Genomic DNA, 19,246 nt, shown 5'->3' on the forward strand with positions numbered 1-19,246 from the left:
TTCAGATTTTATTAAATCTGGCCTCAGTAACGTCTGAGCGGCACCAGTGTCAAGCAATGCCCAATAATTTGCCCCTTGTACACTCACTTCCTCTCTCAGACTTGAATCAAGGTCTGTTACTTCTGTCCAGTTTATCTGGCAAAACTGAACCTTTTTCGCTGTTTCGAAAGCCTTGGGCTCTGTTTTCACTGCCCTTGTCTGAGCAGGATTACTACTGGGGTTGGCAACCTCACATTGAAAACGTAGGTGCCCCGGTCTACCACATTTGTAGCATAATTTATCCTCACTTTTAGGGTACACAGATCCACTCTGGGGTGTCCTGTGCCCTTCAGATTTTAATGGAGGACTCACTCGCTGTGGTACCACATCCCTTCTGCCAGCACTATATGGTCTGGGTTTAAACTCTCTTGATGTTTTCCCCACCCAGCCAGTTCTATTGGAGGCGAAGTGCTCCGCCATCTCTGCGGCCTCCTGCACAGATGTAGGGGAACGGTCTTTGACCAGGAGCCTTATTTCTGGTGGTAACTGATGGTATAATTGATCCAGTATCATGAGGCTTTTCACCTCTTCCACTGACTGAGCTTTGGCACTACTCATCCACTTTCCAAATATATCCATCAATTTTGCTCCCAGTTCCACAAAAGACCTCCCTGCTTGGATCTGACAGTTTCTGAAAAGCTTTCTAAAGTAGTCAGGTCCCAGTCTGAACCTTTTGTATACTGCCTCTTTAAACTCAGCATAGGTGATGGGCTTGTCTGAGGGGAAATATTGGTATACCACAGCCAATTCCCCTTTAATCAGATTTGATAAATACTGCATGTATTTATCTTCAGGTAGCCCCCACAACTGAGCTGCTTTTTCAAAGGTGCTGAGGTAAATTTGAGGATCTTGACCAGGCTCATAGACAGCAAAGTCCTTTGGAGTAATTTTTATTTTTGCTCCATCTCTGTCTTTCCTTGTCTCATCAGAATGAAACTTCTCTCTTTCAAATTTTAACTTTTCTACCTGTAATTCTGCATCCACTCTCATTCTCTCAAATTCCAACTCCCTCTGTTTTTCCTTCTCTGCACCTTCCATCCTCAATCTCTCAGCTTCCAACTCCCTCTGCTTGTCTTTTTCCTCAGCCTCCCATCTTAATTTCTCTCTCAAGTACTCTATATAAGCGGGATTGCTTAAATATCCTTCTGGGGTCTCTTCCCTGACAGGTTGTTTTTGCTGGGCAGTTGCAAATCCTATAAGTGCTACCCTCAATTCATCTACCCCTTTACCCTCGTGAGGTAAATTGAATGTTATGCACTTCTCCACCAGCTCCTCTCTTTTCATGTTTATATATTCAGCCATGGTGTTTGAGTTCACTCACTCTTTGCCACACACTCTTTGCCAGTCACTCTCACAAGAAATCTTGTTTTGTTATTTCTGTTTGCCACACCACTGTATCTGGATTCTCTGTTGTTCGGATCCCACCGCTACTGCCACCAGATGTGATGCGTCCTTCCCTGGCTCTCTCTGTCAGGTTCCTACCTGCTCGTGGTTACTGCCTGTCTCTAGACACCACCAGGGACTCCACCAGTCCGGACCGCACTCTCTTATGGTTTACCTATCCGCTCTAGCAGAGATCTCAACAGATCCCCCTGCTAGGCAACCACCAGTAACGTCCCAATACTAGTATTCCCAGAGACTCTGAATACTGGTATTGTTATTCTCTTCACCGCTGCCACCATTTGTTACAGTTCCCCTTTAGCCTTGGTCATTACCTTACCCTTCCTTCTGGTCTGTGAAACCCCAGCCAAGGATCAGGTCTTTGGTAAACCAAATTAAGTATTTATTACAGATAACAAAGCTAACAAGATTAACAAGATTTCTTCTTAAGGCACATAAGCATATGGTTTTACTCAATCCTAATCCGAACTCCACCTCCCTCCTGGTAAACAAATCCACTCTTTCTCTTCTCCCCCCCCGATTCCACACTCACTCGTCCTTTTATACATTCAGCCATTTTAAACACTCAGCCAATCATCTCGCATTCTACTGCCCATTCACTCCCCCTCCTCTTTCACTCCACTTACCATGTATCTTCTAAAACAACAACACTTACCATATATACATTAATATAGGAACATCACAGTCAGCAATTTGCAGACTTTTATAAATTATATCAAACCACTGACTGCTCAGAAGATGATATATGTCAATTCTTGAGTTCCTGTCCAATCCCCTGTTTGCAGAGAGATGATGCACAATACCTCAATATGCAAATCACAACGGAAGAGATCGGAGAGGCAATAAAGAACCTTAAGGCTAATACATGTCCAGGGCCAGATGGCTTTACAGCAAGTTCCTACAAACAATTCAAAGAAACCCTCATCTCAATCCTAGCTGGCCTATACAACGATGTTATGAATGGTGCGCAATTACTGGGAACATGGCACCAGTCAAGGATAGTGGTATTGCCCTAACCTTTTAAGGACCGCACCAAATTGGAATCATACAGGCCCATCTCCTTTCTAAATTTAGATTATAAAATTTTCACAGCCATCTTTGTTAATAGACTCAAAATAATTGTTCATAAACTTATACATATAGATCAACCAGTTTTGTCCCTGTCACCAAATCTCAGAACCAATTAGGAAACTCATCAATATAATTAACTTCTCTAAAAGAAAAAAGTTACCTGAGCAATCCTCTCTCTGGACATTTTCAAAGCCTTCAATTGTTTGGAATGGCCTTACCTTCTCCAAGTATTACAGAATATGAAATTTGACCCTAAATTTTTAGCAGTTTTAAGCCAAATATATAAACAATTGGAAGCAACTGTCAGGTTTAATAATTTAGATTCAAAATTAATCAAATTGCGGTGGGGAACAAAACAAGTTTGCCCTCTCTCCACTTTTGTTGTTTGTACTATCTTTAGAACCCCTAGTCTGCAGGATCAGGGCCCACCCAGAGATTACAGGAGTACAAATAAATGGGGCTGAATATCAGTTAGGACTATATTCGGATGATATGGTCGTAACCACATCCAAACCTATGGTATACACGTATCACCTCCTCTGGGAATTGGCTGCGTTTGAGAAGGTGGTGGGTCTTTAAAGTTAATTTTGGCAAATCACAACTACTGTGCTTTAACATCCCACCTCCCATTCAGACACGGCTTTCTAAGGCATTGACCATCCCGATTAGTCACCATGGATTCTGTTACCTAGGAGTACAAATCACCAAAAATCTTAATAAACTGTATAAAGCCAACTATGGGAGAATTTGAAGCACTATAAGCAAAGAGGTGAATAGATGGAAAAAATAAAATCTCAGCATAATTGATAGGTTAATTGCCTTAAAGACAATGGCGGTCCCAAAACTTATGTTTCTGTTCCAGATCCTGCCGGTGTGGATTCCAAAACTACAACTATCTCACTGGCAAAGAGAATTAAATAGCTTTATTTTTGTCACCAAAGCTCCAAGGATCCGTCAGTCCCTGTTATATTCTTCACAACAGCAAGGGGGGGGGGATACCCAAATTGGAGATTTACTACACTGCCAATCAATTGGCTGACCTCATTCCCTTTACGGAAAGAGATCCCCTGAAAAGCTGGGTGTCCATAGAGTTAGTAGAAGTGGAGGGAGCTCCTATTAATATACATCCCTATTGGAAGCATAAATTCCGTTCCTTGGGGTGGATTAAAAACCCCTTTACCTTAACTATGTTTAAAACCTGAAAAATATGGGCAGGCATTTTGGCTCCTGCACTTTCACCAGCAATCCCCATTGCCTATCATCCCCTTCTGCTCGGAAAATACACTCTGGAGGAAGCAGAGATTTGGAAATGCAAAGGCCTACCGACTGTGTGATTTTTACAAATCTAATAGATTGATAACAGAAGAGGACATGAAGGGAAGATTGGTCCCACATCACCCTAAGTAGATGCTGTGGATGCAACTCTGCTCAATAGTAACAAAGCGGCAGACAGCTGAAGCCGCTTCTAGGCAATTAACTGGGTTTGAAATGGCAATTATGCACTATAACGGGACAACAAAAGGGATGGTGTCCACAATATATGGGTGGCTGCAGGATTCAGGAACTAATTCTGCAGCCACCTTAAAAATGCTATGGGAAAATGCCTTAGAAATAGAAACAGAACCAGGGGACTGGGACTCAATGTGGTCAAAAACCCCATACAAATCCATCTCGGCAGGGATTAGGGAATAATCCTTAAAATTTCTTCACAAATGGTACCTTACTCCAAGGAGACTTTCCTTCATAAATCCCCAGATTTCCCTGTTCTATTGGAGAGGATGTGCAGTGATTGGGACATATGAATACATGTGATGGTCCTGCCCTCGAGTGCGAGAGTTCCGGACAAAGGTCTTTCAGGAGGCCAGCACAACCACAAGCCAGTGGATTCACCCATCAGCACAAATGCCCCTCCTTGGACTGTTCATAGGTTCAGAATCAGATTTGAATCATAAATTGCTCTTGAACCATATTTTCTCTGCAGCTAGGTCAGTGATTGCCTGGAACTGGAAATAATTTAAAATATCCACCCTAGATTCTTGGTACCAGAGGATCTGGCAGGTCGCTTTACTAGAGAAACTTACACAGAAGATAAAAGAAACAAAAGACAAGAAGAAAAAAGACACTTTCCTTGCAGTTTGGAACAAATGTATTGATTATGCTAATGCAGTACAGATTCTTCTCTTCCTGCACCATATACCCATTTGTGACTGTCATAGAGTGCATGGGGTAGTGGAGACTTCTGCCTATATAAAAAAGAGAAAGGGGAACATCTGAAATATTCTTAGAATATGGATAGTCTGCCTTAAATAGTTATACTTACGTGGATTTGTCCTATCACCATCCTTTCTTGAAGTCGAAGATGAAATTCAATAAGCCATACTGTTTTGATGAAGAGTTCAAATGTAAATGAATTACTGTGAATGTCAATCCATGGAGGGGAGGCAGGGGGTTAAGTAAAGTGGTTTCCTTTATGAAAAGTTTAATAAAAAGTTAAAGAGGGGGGAAAGGGTAAAAAGGAGGAACCTGGGAACTGCAGTAGTCAAGTCTCTGCCTTTCAGTGGACGATGTAGCTCGTTGATAGACCTGACTTAAACCACAGTTTTCCAATTCAGACATAGTAGGGAAACCGCTTTAACAAACCAGGCAGCCTTCTCTGAAGCCAAGGGAACAAGGGGGAAGTACTTGAGCTAACTTCTCATTTTTGCTTCAACAAACCATTCTTTGCTGAATCAAGAACTCTATATCTGAAGGCCTGAAATTGTCCTTCAACTGTGAGGCTGTACACTGAAGTAATTGATAGGCACAGCCCTAACTATATGGTTGACATAGCTGTATTTCTGTTCTACATAACCTTTATTATAAATACCAGAATAGGGTTTATGGAGGCAGTCCTTTGAGAACACAACATCAGATTTCAATTCTAACTCCAAGCTATTCAGGCTGAGCCACAAATGGTCTTCAAGTTATGAAAGCAGGAAATTGCATAAACATCTTGTACCTTGGTAGAAGTACCAAGTGACAGAAATATAAATAGGAGCGGCATGCACTTGGCCCATGATCAGGTTGTTGTGAGCAGTCCTGGCTCCAGCAGGCAGCCAAATCGGGCACTGGCCAAGGCCCCCTGTGGCTGAGAGGATGGAGCTCCCACTCCATGATCCCTACCAGCATCGGGTTGTGGAGCATGACTGAACGGTTGTGTAGAGCAGAAGCTCCACTCTCTCATGCAAGACCACTCCTGCAAGTATATCGCCCTAAGTATATTGACCACTCCTGCAAGTATATCGCCCTAAGAGATTGTTAGATCCCGACCTATTCGCATCAAAGTTTAAGGAATATTCATGCCCCCCTATTGGAACTCCAATCGACACTTTGATCTCCTCTTGGAACAACATTATGACTGAAATTATGGATTCAATGGCTCCCCTTCGCCCATTAAAAATTACAAGATCTAAATCAGTCCCCTGGTTCTCCAAAGAATTGTTAGAAATGAAGCGTACTTATCGAAAGCTAGAACGCCATTGGCAAAAAACCAGGAGTCCATCTGATCGAGCCCAAACCAAGGAATTTGTGAAAATCTATACTTTGGCCAGACACGCTGCCCAAAAAGCATACTATTCAACTGCAATCAATTCAGCCGGAAATCAACCAAAACAACTTTTTCAGATAGTTAACAGCCTTCTTCGTCCTAAACAGCCGGCTTCTGATATAGCCCACTCTCAATCCCGTTGCCAGGAGTTTGCCACATTCTTTGAAACTAAGATAGATCAGATTCGCTCCACCATGGACTCTTATTAAAATAGCAGAACATAATGATATTCCATCAGAAATTGATGTAGCCAAACTGGCAGAATCCAATGACACTCCATCTGAAACTGTTCTCCCATCCTAATTTACGAACTTTCAACTTATCTTACCGGTTGATATCCCCCAACTTCTCACTAAAATGAGACCGACAAACTGCTCACTTGATGTCTGCCCTTCATGGCTTATAAAAACATCAAAAGCTCAACTTGCGAACTGGCTCTGTGTGATAATTAATGCCTCACTCCAACAAGGCCATGTTCCCAAGACATTGAAAGAAGCAATTGTAGTTCCTTTATTGAAGAAGCCTTCCCTTGACCCCACACTTCTTACCAATTTCCGTCCAGTATCTAACTTATCTTTTATCAGTAAGGTTATTGAACGAGCTGTAGCCACACAACTTCAAACATTTATAGATACTAATGATTGCTATGATCCCTTCCAATCAGGCTTTCGACCAAAACATGGGACCGAAACATTGCTAACAGCACTGGTAGATGATCTACGACTTGAATTGGATAGAGGAAATCTAACTTACTTAATTTTGCTAGACCTGTCAGCCGCATTCGACACTATTGATCATACCATTCTCTTAGACCGCCTCTTTAGTATAGGATGCCGAGGAACGGTACTACAATGGCTCCGCTCCTTTCTGGAGGGCAGGCTACAAAGAGTTGTCCTTGAAAATTTCTCATCCAAGGTTTGGCCAGTACGATACGGTGTCCCCCAAGGCTCCGTATTATCCCCAATGTTATTCAATATTTATATGGAGCCTCTAGGAAGGATTATCCACGAATTCGGAATACACTACCATCAATACGCAGATGACACCCAACTCTACTATTCTTTCTCTCCAGATACCATAGAGGCGGTTCGTCCCCTAAACCAATGCCTGGTTGCCATACAAAACTGGACTAATAGGAATAAATTAAAACTTAATCCAGAGAAGACGGAGGTTCTGTTAATTGAACAAAAACCATCTCATGAAATTAAAAACCTACTTACCTTAGACGGGGTCCCACTCCCTCTGAAATCCCAAGTTCGGAGTTTGGGTATTATCTTAGATTCCGCTCTGTCCCTTGAACCTCAAATTGCAACAGTATCCAGAAGTGCTTTCTCTCAATTAAAACTAGTCCGTCAACTTCGTCCTTTTTTAGAGATGTCGGACTTGAAGCAAGTGACACAGGCTCTTGTGACCTCAAGACTGGACTATTGCAACTCCCTATATATTGGACTATCTGCAAGATCACTTCGCCCTCTTAAGCTGATACAGAGAGCGACGGCAAGAATGCTGACCAGAGCAAGCCCACAGACACACACCACACCTCTGCTTTATCAACTTCACTGGCTTCCGATCTCATTCCGTCATCAGTTTAAAATCTTAGTATTAACTTTTAAAGCTCTAAATGGTTTAGCACCAATATATTTATCAAATCGTATTCTGGAATTTAAACCTCAGCGACCGACAAGAATACCTTTTGAACACTCTCTCATTATCCCATCCACCTTTATAATCCGCCGTGCCAATACTAGAAATAAAGCTTTCTCGACCATAGCGCCCATGCTATGGAATAATCTGCCACCAGAGATCCGACGTTCTTCTTCACTCATGGACTTTCGCCGTCAGTTAAAAACTTTTTTGTTTTGTTTAGCTTTTAAACATTTAATAGTTAATTGATTTTTAATGTTGTTACTGTACTCTTATTATTGTTATTTTAGATTGTATTGGATATTGTTACTGTTCGCCGCTCTGAATTCTATGAACTAGGGCGGGGTATAAATTATTAAAATAAATAAATAAATAAATAAAACTGGCAAATGCTTAAAATGCCCAGTCGTGCCACTTTTTGCATCATCACATCCCTGCCATCACCCAAGATGGTGGCAGGAGCGCCAGTGTGCATACCTGCCATCACTCAAGAGGGTGGCGGGGCATCTTGGGTGATAGCAAACATGCACACTGACGCGGCGACGCAAGAGGGAGCATGACTTGAGTATATTAAAGCGTGCATATGTGTGTGTGGGGGGGGAGGCCTCTGGTGGTCTGGAGCCCAAGGGCTTGTAGCAGTGTGGCGGCGGCCCTAGTTGTGTGAACAAAATGTTTTTTTGAGGGAGAAAGAACCATGTATGCCATCTGAGCTCCTTGGTAGAAAGGTGCAATGTGAAAGTAGTAATAAAATAAAACAACCCCAATGCTGTAATTCCTCTGAGGAGTATGTACACTAGCCTGCCCTGTGATTGCAGGGGTTAACGATTTTTACAGGACTGAGCACCTCTTACCCAGTCATGGCACATCCTTCTTTTTATCTTTGCATTGTAGGAAACAAATTCACATTGGAAACTAGACCAAACCAAGAAGGAATAGATGTAAGACAAGAGTTACTGAAGTTTCACTCCACTTATTATTCATCAAATGTAATGGCTGTCTGTGTTCTAGGACGAGGTAAGAACGCCACACTTTTTGGAAGCTTCTTTAAATATTTTATCAACATATAATGGAATTGCATTGGAGCTTACTCTTTAGGTAATTAAAGCAAGGAATGTTTAATTGTTTTCAAAGATAAAAACATGAACATTGAGCTGCAAATGTTAGAAATCATGAATAAGGGGTATATGAATAAGCACATTGCATATGACAACAGTGCCTTCATCTGATAAAACATTAAAATATGAATGAGAACCAAAGCAGTGTGGGTAATATTCTGCCCATGCAAAGGGCCTTTTCAGCTCTCCCTTTCTATTAGCATCCCCTGTGTTCTTTAAAGATAGAGGGATAAGAGGTTGATGCTAAATGAAAGCATTGATGTCCCCCCCTTAACTACTTTGCATGTGCTCTGGATTCCTGCCCAAAAGTTTAATCTGTATTTTTATGGCTCGGGACCATTGTGCGTGTGGACACAATGTTTATACATACGTACATGTATAAGTGTGTGTGTATGTATACTATATAAGATTTGTATCCCACCCTTCCTCCCAAAGGAGCCTAGGGAGACACCTTTATGGGTAGCACAATTACGTCAATTGTTTTATAAATTTTGTCATGCATTTTTTATTTTTGGAACTTAACATAAATTTCTGTGCATGAATAAACTTCATGTTAAAATATATATTACTGCATTAATTTTTTGAAGAAAACACTTCAAATATAGCTTTAGTTTTTTAATCTTCCTTTTTTTATAGGTGTCATTGAGATCTTGGTTTGCACCAATTTTGGAGGTGAAAATTATCCCTAGCTTTGAAAAATGGTAGTAATCCTCTATGCATTTATGTGCTTATTTCTCTGGGATATCTGAAATTAACTTCAGAATTCCAGACAGCAAGGGCTAGTGCAAACATAATGTAGAACCATGCTTTAGGGATCAGGAGCGGGTCACGGAATCTCCTTCCCCTTTTGCGTATCTGTCATAGTTCACTGATAGATTTGAATTCTGCAAAATGTAGTTAAGGACATCCTAAAATTCCAGTTCACCAAACCAAAGGATAAGAGTTGGAGAGGAATTCATGTGTTGTGCAGGGCAAAGAATGCAACCCCCTGCAAAACTCTAAATCAAAGTTCTACTTAGATCCCTAACAGCTGTAACATCTGTGTCTGTTAACTGATAGGATTGTTAACTGATAGGATAGATAACAGGGTATGTAGTCTGCAGGTTTGTAGTAGAAGTGAACGATTTTGTATCTGCTGCAGAATTTGGCATTCTGAAAATGTCAGCTTTTATATAATACATTTGTTTCTAGCCCCAGGATTTGCTTATTGATGATTTAAAAATATACAGGATAAATATGTGATGATGTTCCAGAAACCAGGACGTAGATGAGCAGGGCGTCAGTGACCTGCAATTCTCCAGTGGTCACTACCCCAAAGTGGGTAATGTGTTTCTCCTGATTCCTTAGGAACATACTGTACAGTATATCTTATGTAGTGTCAAGCGTACAGGCTTAATTCTGGGTACAGAATTTGTATTTTGAAAAGTATATAAAGTAAATTCAGTTTTTAGATACTGACTTTTCTTGAGGCCCTTCTTAGTAGGTAGGGCTCTCTCTAAAAGAAGCAATCAAGTACAACACTAACAGAACTTTGACCAGGAGTAACTTTCTCTTTTTATATATTTACAGAATCTCTAGATGAGCTCACAAGTTTGGTAGTGAAGTTATTCTCTGAAGTGGAAAACAAAAATGTTCCATTACCAGAATTCCCTGAACATCCTTTCCAGGAAGAACATCTCAGGGTGGGTTTGTTGCATTGTGACTTCTTTAAAAATATTTTTATGTTGTATATCTTCATTAAGATGCAGAGAATTACATTGATATGTTGGGTGATGTCAGAGGATATTAGAATTAGTGGTGTGACAAGACAAACATGGTATGTTTATTGTAAATTATGTGGGTGGAGGTTGTTACATGTAGGCATAACCAGTCACTTCCTGAAATATTAATAATTGCTCTGATAGAAAATGCACTTGAGCAATATTAATTTTAGGTTGTGACCTATGCATGAAAGGGGTATATCTGTAATGGGTGGCATCTGGTATATTTGAGAGGAAAAACACCTTTGTAAAGGCAAAATGTTTAAGTTTAAATCAGTTTTATTTTACTTGTTTATTTCACAGCAACTTTATCAAGTGGTACCTATTAAAGACATTAGAAACCTTTATGTCACATTTCCAATACCAGATCTTCAAAAGTATTATAAATCAAACCCTGGCCATTATCTTGGCCATCTTATTGGGCATGAAGGTCCAGGAAGTCTTTTATCAGAACTCAAAGCTAAAGGTAAGACTTGCAGTGAGTTGTCATTGAAGCATTAAGCATGTTATGAAGCCTTGGGACAAATGCTTCTTTACAGCTCTGTCCCTAAAAAGTGTAGAACTGAAGTAAACAAAAATCTATGTTTCAGTAATGATATTTTTAAAAAATCACTCATTATAGTACTGGAGATCTTTTTTAATCAATGGCTCAATATTTCTCATCTGAAAGATAAGGGATCCCATCTGTGGTCCTTGCATTCCAATTCCAAGAGCAAAGATACAGTTCTCCATTCTGATCAAAGGCCATGCATATTGTTGCAGGGGTCACATGGCAATGGGCGGTGATTTGGTTTCCACATTATAAGTCACTAGTTATTAAACTTTGACAATGTACCATTTGTTGGCAATGCATCCCAAATCATGATTTGGTATGACTGGAAACAATTATGCAGGAATTTTCATGAGTTTCATACTGTGATTTCAAATTTTGGTTTGGAATCAACTAACCAAAGTTTGCCAGCTTAGTGAACATGAGAAACTATGCTTAGTGAAAACCGAAAAGTGGAGGAGGAAGCCTACATGGGCATTCCTGATTGTTATATCATGGTTTGGCATTATTTCCAAATTTAGCCTTGGTTATTAAATACTGTGCTTCAGTTGTCATACTGGAACTAGAGTTGCTGGCAGAGTTTACGTGGCTCTTGCCCAGATACAAGCTTCAGAGTCTTGTAATACTCAACTTAAAGAAGAGATGAGCATTGCAAACTCCCCAATTCTTCTCTGGATCTCCCCTAGCCGTGCAAAGGCAACTGGAAATCACAGGCCAAGAGGGAGGGTCCTTTGTGAAACTTGAGCTTCCCTCTGCCCACCAGCTGGTTTCTCAGGTGAAGCCTGTTTCACTCAATGGTAACCGCAGCGAAGAGAGATCTCTTTTGGCTATAATTTGACAACCAGCAATCTAAGAGATGTGCAGGTGATCTCTGACTGTTAAATTGAGTGAGAGGGTCAAATTCAGATTGGCTATGAAATGAGCAAGGCCATCTCTCAGCTCAGAGCAGCTGTGGCCATTCTCATTCTGTAAGCAAGGGTAAGGTGACATGATCAGTCTTTATTTATTTATTATTAAATTTGTATCCCACCCTTCCTCCCAGCAGGAGCCCAGGGTGGCAAACAACAACCCTCTAAAACATCATAAAAACAGATTTTAAAATATATTAAAACAAAACATCTTAAAAAGCATCTTTTTAAAAAACCTTTTAAAACATCTTAAAAAGCAATTCCAACACAGATGCAGACAGATGTCACCAAAGGTGAGAAATCCCTGTACTCTTCAAGGTTATCGTTTTTATATAAATCAGCTCCCCATCTGGTAGCATAGAGAAAGGATAGGATAGCCTTCCACATAAATTGTTGCTCCCTTTCCTGTGGTGGTATCATGGAGGAGGGGGTAGCATGGGATGATTACAGGAATTTTATCATCGTGTTGTGACACTTCCATGTAATAAGTCAAAAAGTCAAATGTAATAAGTCAAAAGCTCAAGCCAAAAGAGGTCCCCCACCCCTGCATTAGTAGTTGGGCATAGACCAGTGGTTCCCAAGCTTTTTTCCCCATGGACAACTTGAAAATTGCTGATGGTCTTGATGAACTGCTTAATTATTTTTCTGCCTGTTGTAGCAATTGTAATGTGCTGTTCTAGATGCTGATTTGATTGTGTTTTAACTGCTTTTTTATTTCATATATACAGTAGGGCCCCGCTTTACAGCACTTCACTTTACAGCGTTCCGCTAATACAGCGGTTGTGAATTGTAGAAAGGCCCTGCTTTACAGCGCTTGTTCCGCTTTTATGGTAGTTTTTTGCCGCCGGGCACCATTTTGGTCAATGTAAGTCAATGGGATCCGCTTAACAGCGGTTTTCACTTTACAGCGGGGTCCAGAACGTAACCCGCTGTATGAGTGGGGTCCTACTGTATTGTATTTTATTGTATTCCATAAAATTCAGATTCTAATACAAAAAATCTATAAGAAATAAAAGAAGCAATAAAATGCAGTTCAAAATCAATATGAATATTTTATGCAACAGATGTGATGCCTTCCATCTTCAACTACAAATCTACAGGGATGCTGCTGGTCACCTGAATGGAGCTCACAGACCATTGGTGGCCATGGACCACCGTTTGGGAACCCCTGATATACACTGTTGTATCTATAGTACAAATGAACACCCAAATCTAAATTTCACCTTTGCACATCCATGCTATAAATACAAGCAAAACTATCATGGTATAGTTATTCTCCCAAAGATTGGGGGCAGGGATTATTTTCCTGAAACCTGTGACTTTTGCTTCCTAACAAAAGATCCCAGCTCTTATACTGACTCACTAAACTACCAATCCTAAACTGTGGTTAGTCAGGTTTCCTACAATGAAAACTACAGGTAAGTTAAACAGATAGTGATAAAATTATATGAATCTGTGGCCACCCAGTGATGCTGCTGCCACCAGAACTATGCTCAAGAAAATTAAAGACAGTCAAACAGCCCGGTCCAGGGTTTCCTTTCATGCATAGAAGCTATGTGCACACTTTAACTTTACCATTGTCTTCAGTATCTGGAGCAGTTCATGCATGCATTTCTATTATCACGTTCTGTCTCTTAACATTTAAATGAATTGGATAAGCCTCCTTGGTCAAGGCCCCCGTGTCACCTCTGAAATGTGCAAGGAGCATTGAAACAGACTGCCTTTCAAACTAGAATTAGAAACAATTCAAAGCACAGCAGTAAACAGAATAACATAACTTTAAGAAAACTCAATTCAGCTATTGTGTGTGAGTTTTAAATATGCTATTGTGTGTGAGTTTTAAATATACTTTATTTCACAGGCTGGGTAAATACACTGGTTGGAGGACAAAAAGAAGGTGCTAGAGGCTTCATGTTTTTCATTATTAATGTTGACCTTACTGAAGAAGGACTTTGTAAGTGGATCCCTTCTTTCATTCTGTTGAGTTAGGATTTAGAGCACATTCATCTCAATAGGCTAAGAACACTCTACATCTTCAGGAGAGAGAAATAATCTATAGGAAATCCATACTATACTAGTTATGTCAGAGACAAATGAGTTGGCTTCAAACTAACTTCCCCATCACATACAAAAATGTAGAGTTAAAAACAGTCCTGCTGCCTAAAATTTGTAATGTTAAGATTATAAGTGCTCTTTTGAGAGAATTGGACAAATGTTCCTTATGATCATTCCAAATTCTGTAGATGTTAAAATTATCTTCCTCCTTCTGAATACTTCTACTTCTTGTCATATCTAATTTTGTTGAAATTATCAAAAAGCTAATTTGAGGATATCCCTTCCTGATGAGTCAATAGTGTTTCACTGACCCGGTTCACATGTAATGCTAAACCAAATGATGACTTAGCACAAGTGAGAAAATGTGTGGGTCCCCAAATATAAAATTGTTGCTTCTCCTCTGCTGCTGCTGCTGCCACATTGTTCTGAGTTAAGCCATGATTTGCCTTATGGTTTGTGTTATGTCCAAGCCCATAGTCATGGTTTATCTTGATACAGACTAACAATGAGCTGTAGCCAACCTTTGTTCTGTGACTTACCACTCATGATTTATCTGGATCAACATACACCTTGGGTCTGGGTTCGGATGTAGACTAAGCCAAACCATGGCTTAGATCACTGCAGCATGACATCAGCAGAACTAGAGGACAAACAAAGCCACAGTTTTCTTTCTGGGAACCCACACATTTGCTCACTCACGCTAAGCCATTGTTTGCGTAGTGTTATGTGCAGATTGAGGCACTATGAATATCATAACTGACCAACGAGTCTATATCTCTGGAAATTCTTTGTATAAAAGTATTACAATATGCATGTTGTTTGCTTGTTACTCTTTATTCTTGTTTTATATTATGCGTATAGATGTGTCTGACGTATGCTGTACATTCAGGTTTGTACTATTTATACAAATTTAGCCTCTGTCAGACCGAGCTGCTAGTTTTAGGTATAAGGGCCAAACTAGACGCATCTTTGAAGTTCTCTGATAAGCAGCACAATCCTAACCATGTCTACTCAGCAGTAAGTCCTGCTGAATTCAGTGTGGCTTACTGCCAGGTAAGCGGGATTAGAACTGCAGCCTTAGGGTCTCTTTCACCTCCCCCTCCTTGGAGCTAACAGATCAGGGAATGTCACAGGAAGAAAGGGCTGCAAACACCCTGATCTTCAAAGTACATACATAGGACTGCTGATTCGTTAAAAAACCTGCACACATGAGCACAACATCCTAATCACAGTTGTCTTGTGTCAAGTCTAGTTTTTGCTCTGTAAAAAGAAAAGAAAAATGTTAACTTCGTGTTTCCTGGAGAAATTGTTTTGCATATAGTCTTTATCTTTTTTTCTTCAAGTACACGTGGAAGATATTATTTTACACATGTTTCAGTATATACAAAAACTACGTACAGAAGGACCTCAAGAATGGGTTTTTCAAGAATGTAAGGTATGACATTGTTATATAATTAGCATTTTCTGTCAAGTAGTTTTATAGATCACCACTGGAACTTCTCTCACTTAAAATACTTTAATTAGAAATAGATTGCTTCTGATGATTTTTTTCTGGGCTCCTTCAGGAGGAAGGATGGGATATAAATTTAAATTAATAAACAAATATGAACAAATAAACCCATAACATCTGAAATAACACCATATCTAATAATTCACAAATTCATCCTACAAACAATTAAAAAATCGTATTAATTAAAGGGCCATAAAATGTTACAGGACGGGTAGCAGTAGAGTTTGGGTTCTCACCCCCCCCATTTTATTTGTCCTGCTCTTTTCCCCTCTTACCTTCCCCACTCATCAGCTGTTCTGTCATTCACTCCTAACTTCTGCCTCATTCCAATCACCACCACAGATTCTTAATCTGATGTGCATAGGGCAGAGCAAGATTTCAGTTCTTGGGATTGCCTCTTGGCCATGGCAATGACCTCCATAGTTGGTGGGAGGACTATAGGTCTGTTTTCCTATCCATCCTGTACAGAGAAGGGGATCTGTTGCTGAGGATTCAAACTTGGGTGTGGTGGTGGGGAGAGTGGCTTTTATCTGGTCTTTCATTAAGAATAGAACTCGTGAATGAGCCCGTTGTTTTATGGTAATGAACTAACGAGTGAAAGGGTTCCACTTAGCATTTTAATAAAAAATGAGTTGTAGGTCATTAAGTGCAGTTTATCAGATTGCTGCTAATCTGTTTTAGTTGTGAAGGACTTTATGATAGTTAGGCTTACAGCTGGTTCAGGGGATTGCATCCATCTAAACGCTTCTACTTTACAAGGTCTGTAACTTACAGATACCTTCTTTTGTTTACCTATCATCCTAATTAGTTCAATCTGTTTTCTGAATGGCTTCTTTATTAATGCATTTGAATACAACCAATTGCATGTCTTGTTCACTTTGGCCTAAATACCTTGTAATAACTTAAGCAGTTTTCCCACTTATTTTCTTTTATTTGACAGCATTCATAAACCATCGTGTTTCAAAAACAAAATCTATGTCCAAGCTTCATTTCCTATTATTGCTTAAAAATACTAGCCTGACAATTCATTACAATATGAAGAGTAGAATGACAGTATAACTTTATTTTCTTTCTCCTTTTAGGATCTAAATGCTGTTGCCTTCAGGTTTAAAGATAAAGAACGGCCCCGTGGCTATACTTCAAAAGTTGCAGGGATTCTTCATGTAAGTTATGGCTTTTATTTTTGGCAATTTATGTTATGCAATTAGCACATGTTATTAGACTGTATTTAATATGAAAATGTTTTTTAACATTTCTGAAACATGTTCAAGAAAGTTGGGCATTAAGGGTGGGGAAAAGCACAAAAATGTATTTTTGCATCTATTAATAGGCAAGTAAAGCTACGTACTTCATCCAAGATGGGAACTGCAGTCCAGAAGCCTTCTGGTAACAGTGGTGGCGGCTTGATGTCTCCTGACTAAAGTCTCCATGTATTGACAGTGAAATAAAGCAGGAAAGGCTAGTTGTCACAACTGGAGTGCGACCCAGACGTCTGCTGGATATAGCTGAACAATTTACACTGTTTCCTTTTTCCAAGCATAACTGAACTGATTACTTGTTTGCTTGGATAGTTATTAATCAGTTTGGTTCTTACAATGCACAGAAACGTTTATTGGTGAATAAGCTTCCTGTACCAGGAATCCTTGCGGCCTGGTCCTAAAAACATATCATCTTATTTATTGATCCATAGTCTTACAGATTTTATATTGTCTTTTACTTGTCTTCATATCTAGAGAGACGTTTGGTTACTAGATCCCTTGCAGACTAACAAAAGCTCACAATACTGAACTCTTTCCTTTCTTCTGAGACAATAGTTTATATACTCAAGAATCTTACTAGAATTCCTGAAAATAGATTTCTTGAGATACAATTGTATGATTGTGTTTGTTAAGTTAAAAATATCCTCCAGGGGTCAACATTTACTGCTTTTATCTCTTATATCAACAGTGTCATTCTTAGAATGGATGGCCCTTATTTTGAGTTATTAATAGCATACCTAATGACCGTGATTCCTTCCGTACTATGGGTACTATCTGACATTAGTCATAACTCTGAGTAGAGGCATTTAGTTCAGTGAGTCTACTTGAGGGCTATATTTTTATCACTTTAATATTACGCAGAATGTTTTAGTTTAAACTAAAAGGATCACATTTTCATTTATTTTAGTACTATCCTATAGAAGAAGTTCTTGCTGCTGAATATTTACTTGAAGAATTTAGGCCTGATTTAATAGAAATGGTACTAGATAAACTGAGACCTGAAAATGTTCGGTAAGTTATATTACCATATCCTGGTATTTTGTACAGATTGAGATTGTGGTGCTTGAAATTTATAATAGATCCAAATGGTATTAAATCCAGAATAACTTCGCACACAGACAACAACTTAAAGGTAATATTTCCCCCATTTTATACAAAGATATTTAGCACAACATGACTTTGATGAAAAGAGGAAAGGAGAACACTAGATAGTAATTTTAAGGGTTAATTCTATATGCCTTTGTTACATTTAGACAACCAACATGTGATCATTTTGAATTATTTAGCCTTGATGCACTTTATGAAGTTTCATGTCCGTGTCACTGACTCTTCTGGATTCTTTCACACTAGGGCTCCATTTTCCATAGGAAGTGGGCCATCACTGTGGGGAATAGTTCCACCTATCGTGCGAAGGCAAGAATGTTTTTGAAGTCAAGACTAGGGACGTCATGCCCCTCCCACTCTCCAGTTCATTCTTGCCTTCGTACGAACAAGATTGGAATTTCACGTAGCATTTAGCTAAGTCTCGTATTCGTTTCTCTTTTTCTCTTCAAAACCTTTTTTCTGTTTTTTGTGTCTAGCCTACTGAGGGTCCCCTCAGAGACTGCGGCTGCGGCTCTCTTCCCCCTTTTCTCAGGGCTATTTAATTCCTTTTATTCCCTTGATTGGGGTGCTCTGAGACCGCGGCTGTGGCTCTCTTTATTTTTGCAGTTTCAAGCCCCCTCCCCCCCCCGTAGCCAGGGGGCTCCCTCAGTGACCGCGGCTGCGGTTCTTTTTTTTTTTTTTTTTTTAGATCGCTTTTGATCGCTTGTGAGGGAAGGGGAATCCCTCTCCCTCCCCCCCCTGATCGTTGCCGCGGCTGCGGCTGATCCGATCTCTGCAGGAGCTTGCAGCTGTGGCTCCCGCCGTTACTACCTTAGCGCAGATCGCCCTCGCTACGTGGCTTAAATCCCACTGCGAAGGGCTTTACAGACCGCGACGGCGGCTCTCTCTGCGGCGGCTGCCGTGTGTTCCTCTACCTGCTCTTCCAGAGTTTTTTTCCAACCGCTACTGCGGCTTTCGGCGAGTCCGTGCTGGCCAGCCCTTCCCCCAGTTCGCTTGCGACGGCCGCCATTGCTCCTTCTCCCTCAGCCCCGTTTTGATCGTTTTTTCCCGCCCGTTTTTTTTTCCGGGCGCCATTTTTTGAAATTCAAAATTCCCGCCTTTTTTTGTTACCATCTATTTAGCTTCGGATACCTCCCCTGCAGGCTATCTATCTGTATGTTTGTGTATATGTGCTGCTGACAAACTTACACAAGGCTGATTTACACACATTTTTACTGTGGCTGTAATCATAGTGGCTGAATTGT

The 19,246-nt window shown here is 40.2% G+C and overlaps 1 protein-coding gene across 6 annotated transcripts in view; it reads left to right on the forward strand.

Moving 5' to 3' along the window:
- Positions 1-19,246, forward strand: part of IDE (insulin degrading enzyme) — a 121,101-nt gene that overhangs the window by 38,886 nt on the left and 62,969 nt on the right. For all 6 annotated transcript variants that reach the window (XM_061635544.1, XM_061635542.1, XM_061635540.1 and 3 more), the window contains exons 5-11: positions 8,633-8,755; positions 10,426-10,538; positions 10,920-11,082; positions 13,936-14,028; positions 15,473-15,564; positions 16,722-16,802; positions 17,806-17,909. In XM_061635544.1, the coding sequence (XP_061491528.1) occupies positions 8,633-8,755; positions 10,426-10,538; positions 10,920-11,082; positions 13,936-14,028; positions 15,473-15,564; positions 16,722-16,802; positions 17,806-17,909 (769 nt within the window). The remainder of the gene's footprint in view (positions 1-8,632; positions 8,756-10,425; positions 10,539-10,919; positions 11,083-13,935; positions 14,029-15,472; positions 15,565-16,721; positions 16,803-17,805; positions 17,910-19,246) is intronic.

The sequence above is a fragment of the Rhineura floridana genome, chromosome 7, assembly GCF_030035675.1.
Source record: "Rhineura floridana isolate rRhiFlo1 chromosome 7, rRhiFlo1.hap2, whole genome shotgun sequence".
Taxonomy (NCBI): domain Eukaryota; kingdom Metazoa; phylum Chordata; class Lepidosauria; order Squamata; family Rhineuridae; genus Rhineura; species Rhineura floridana.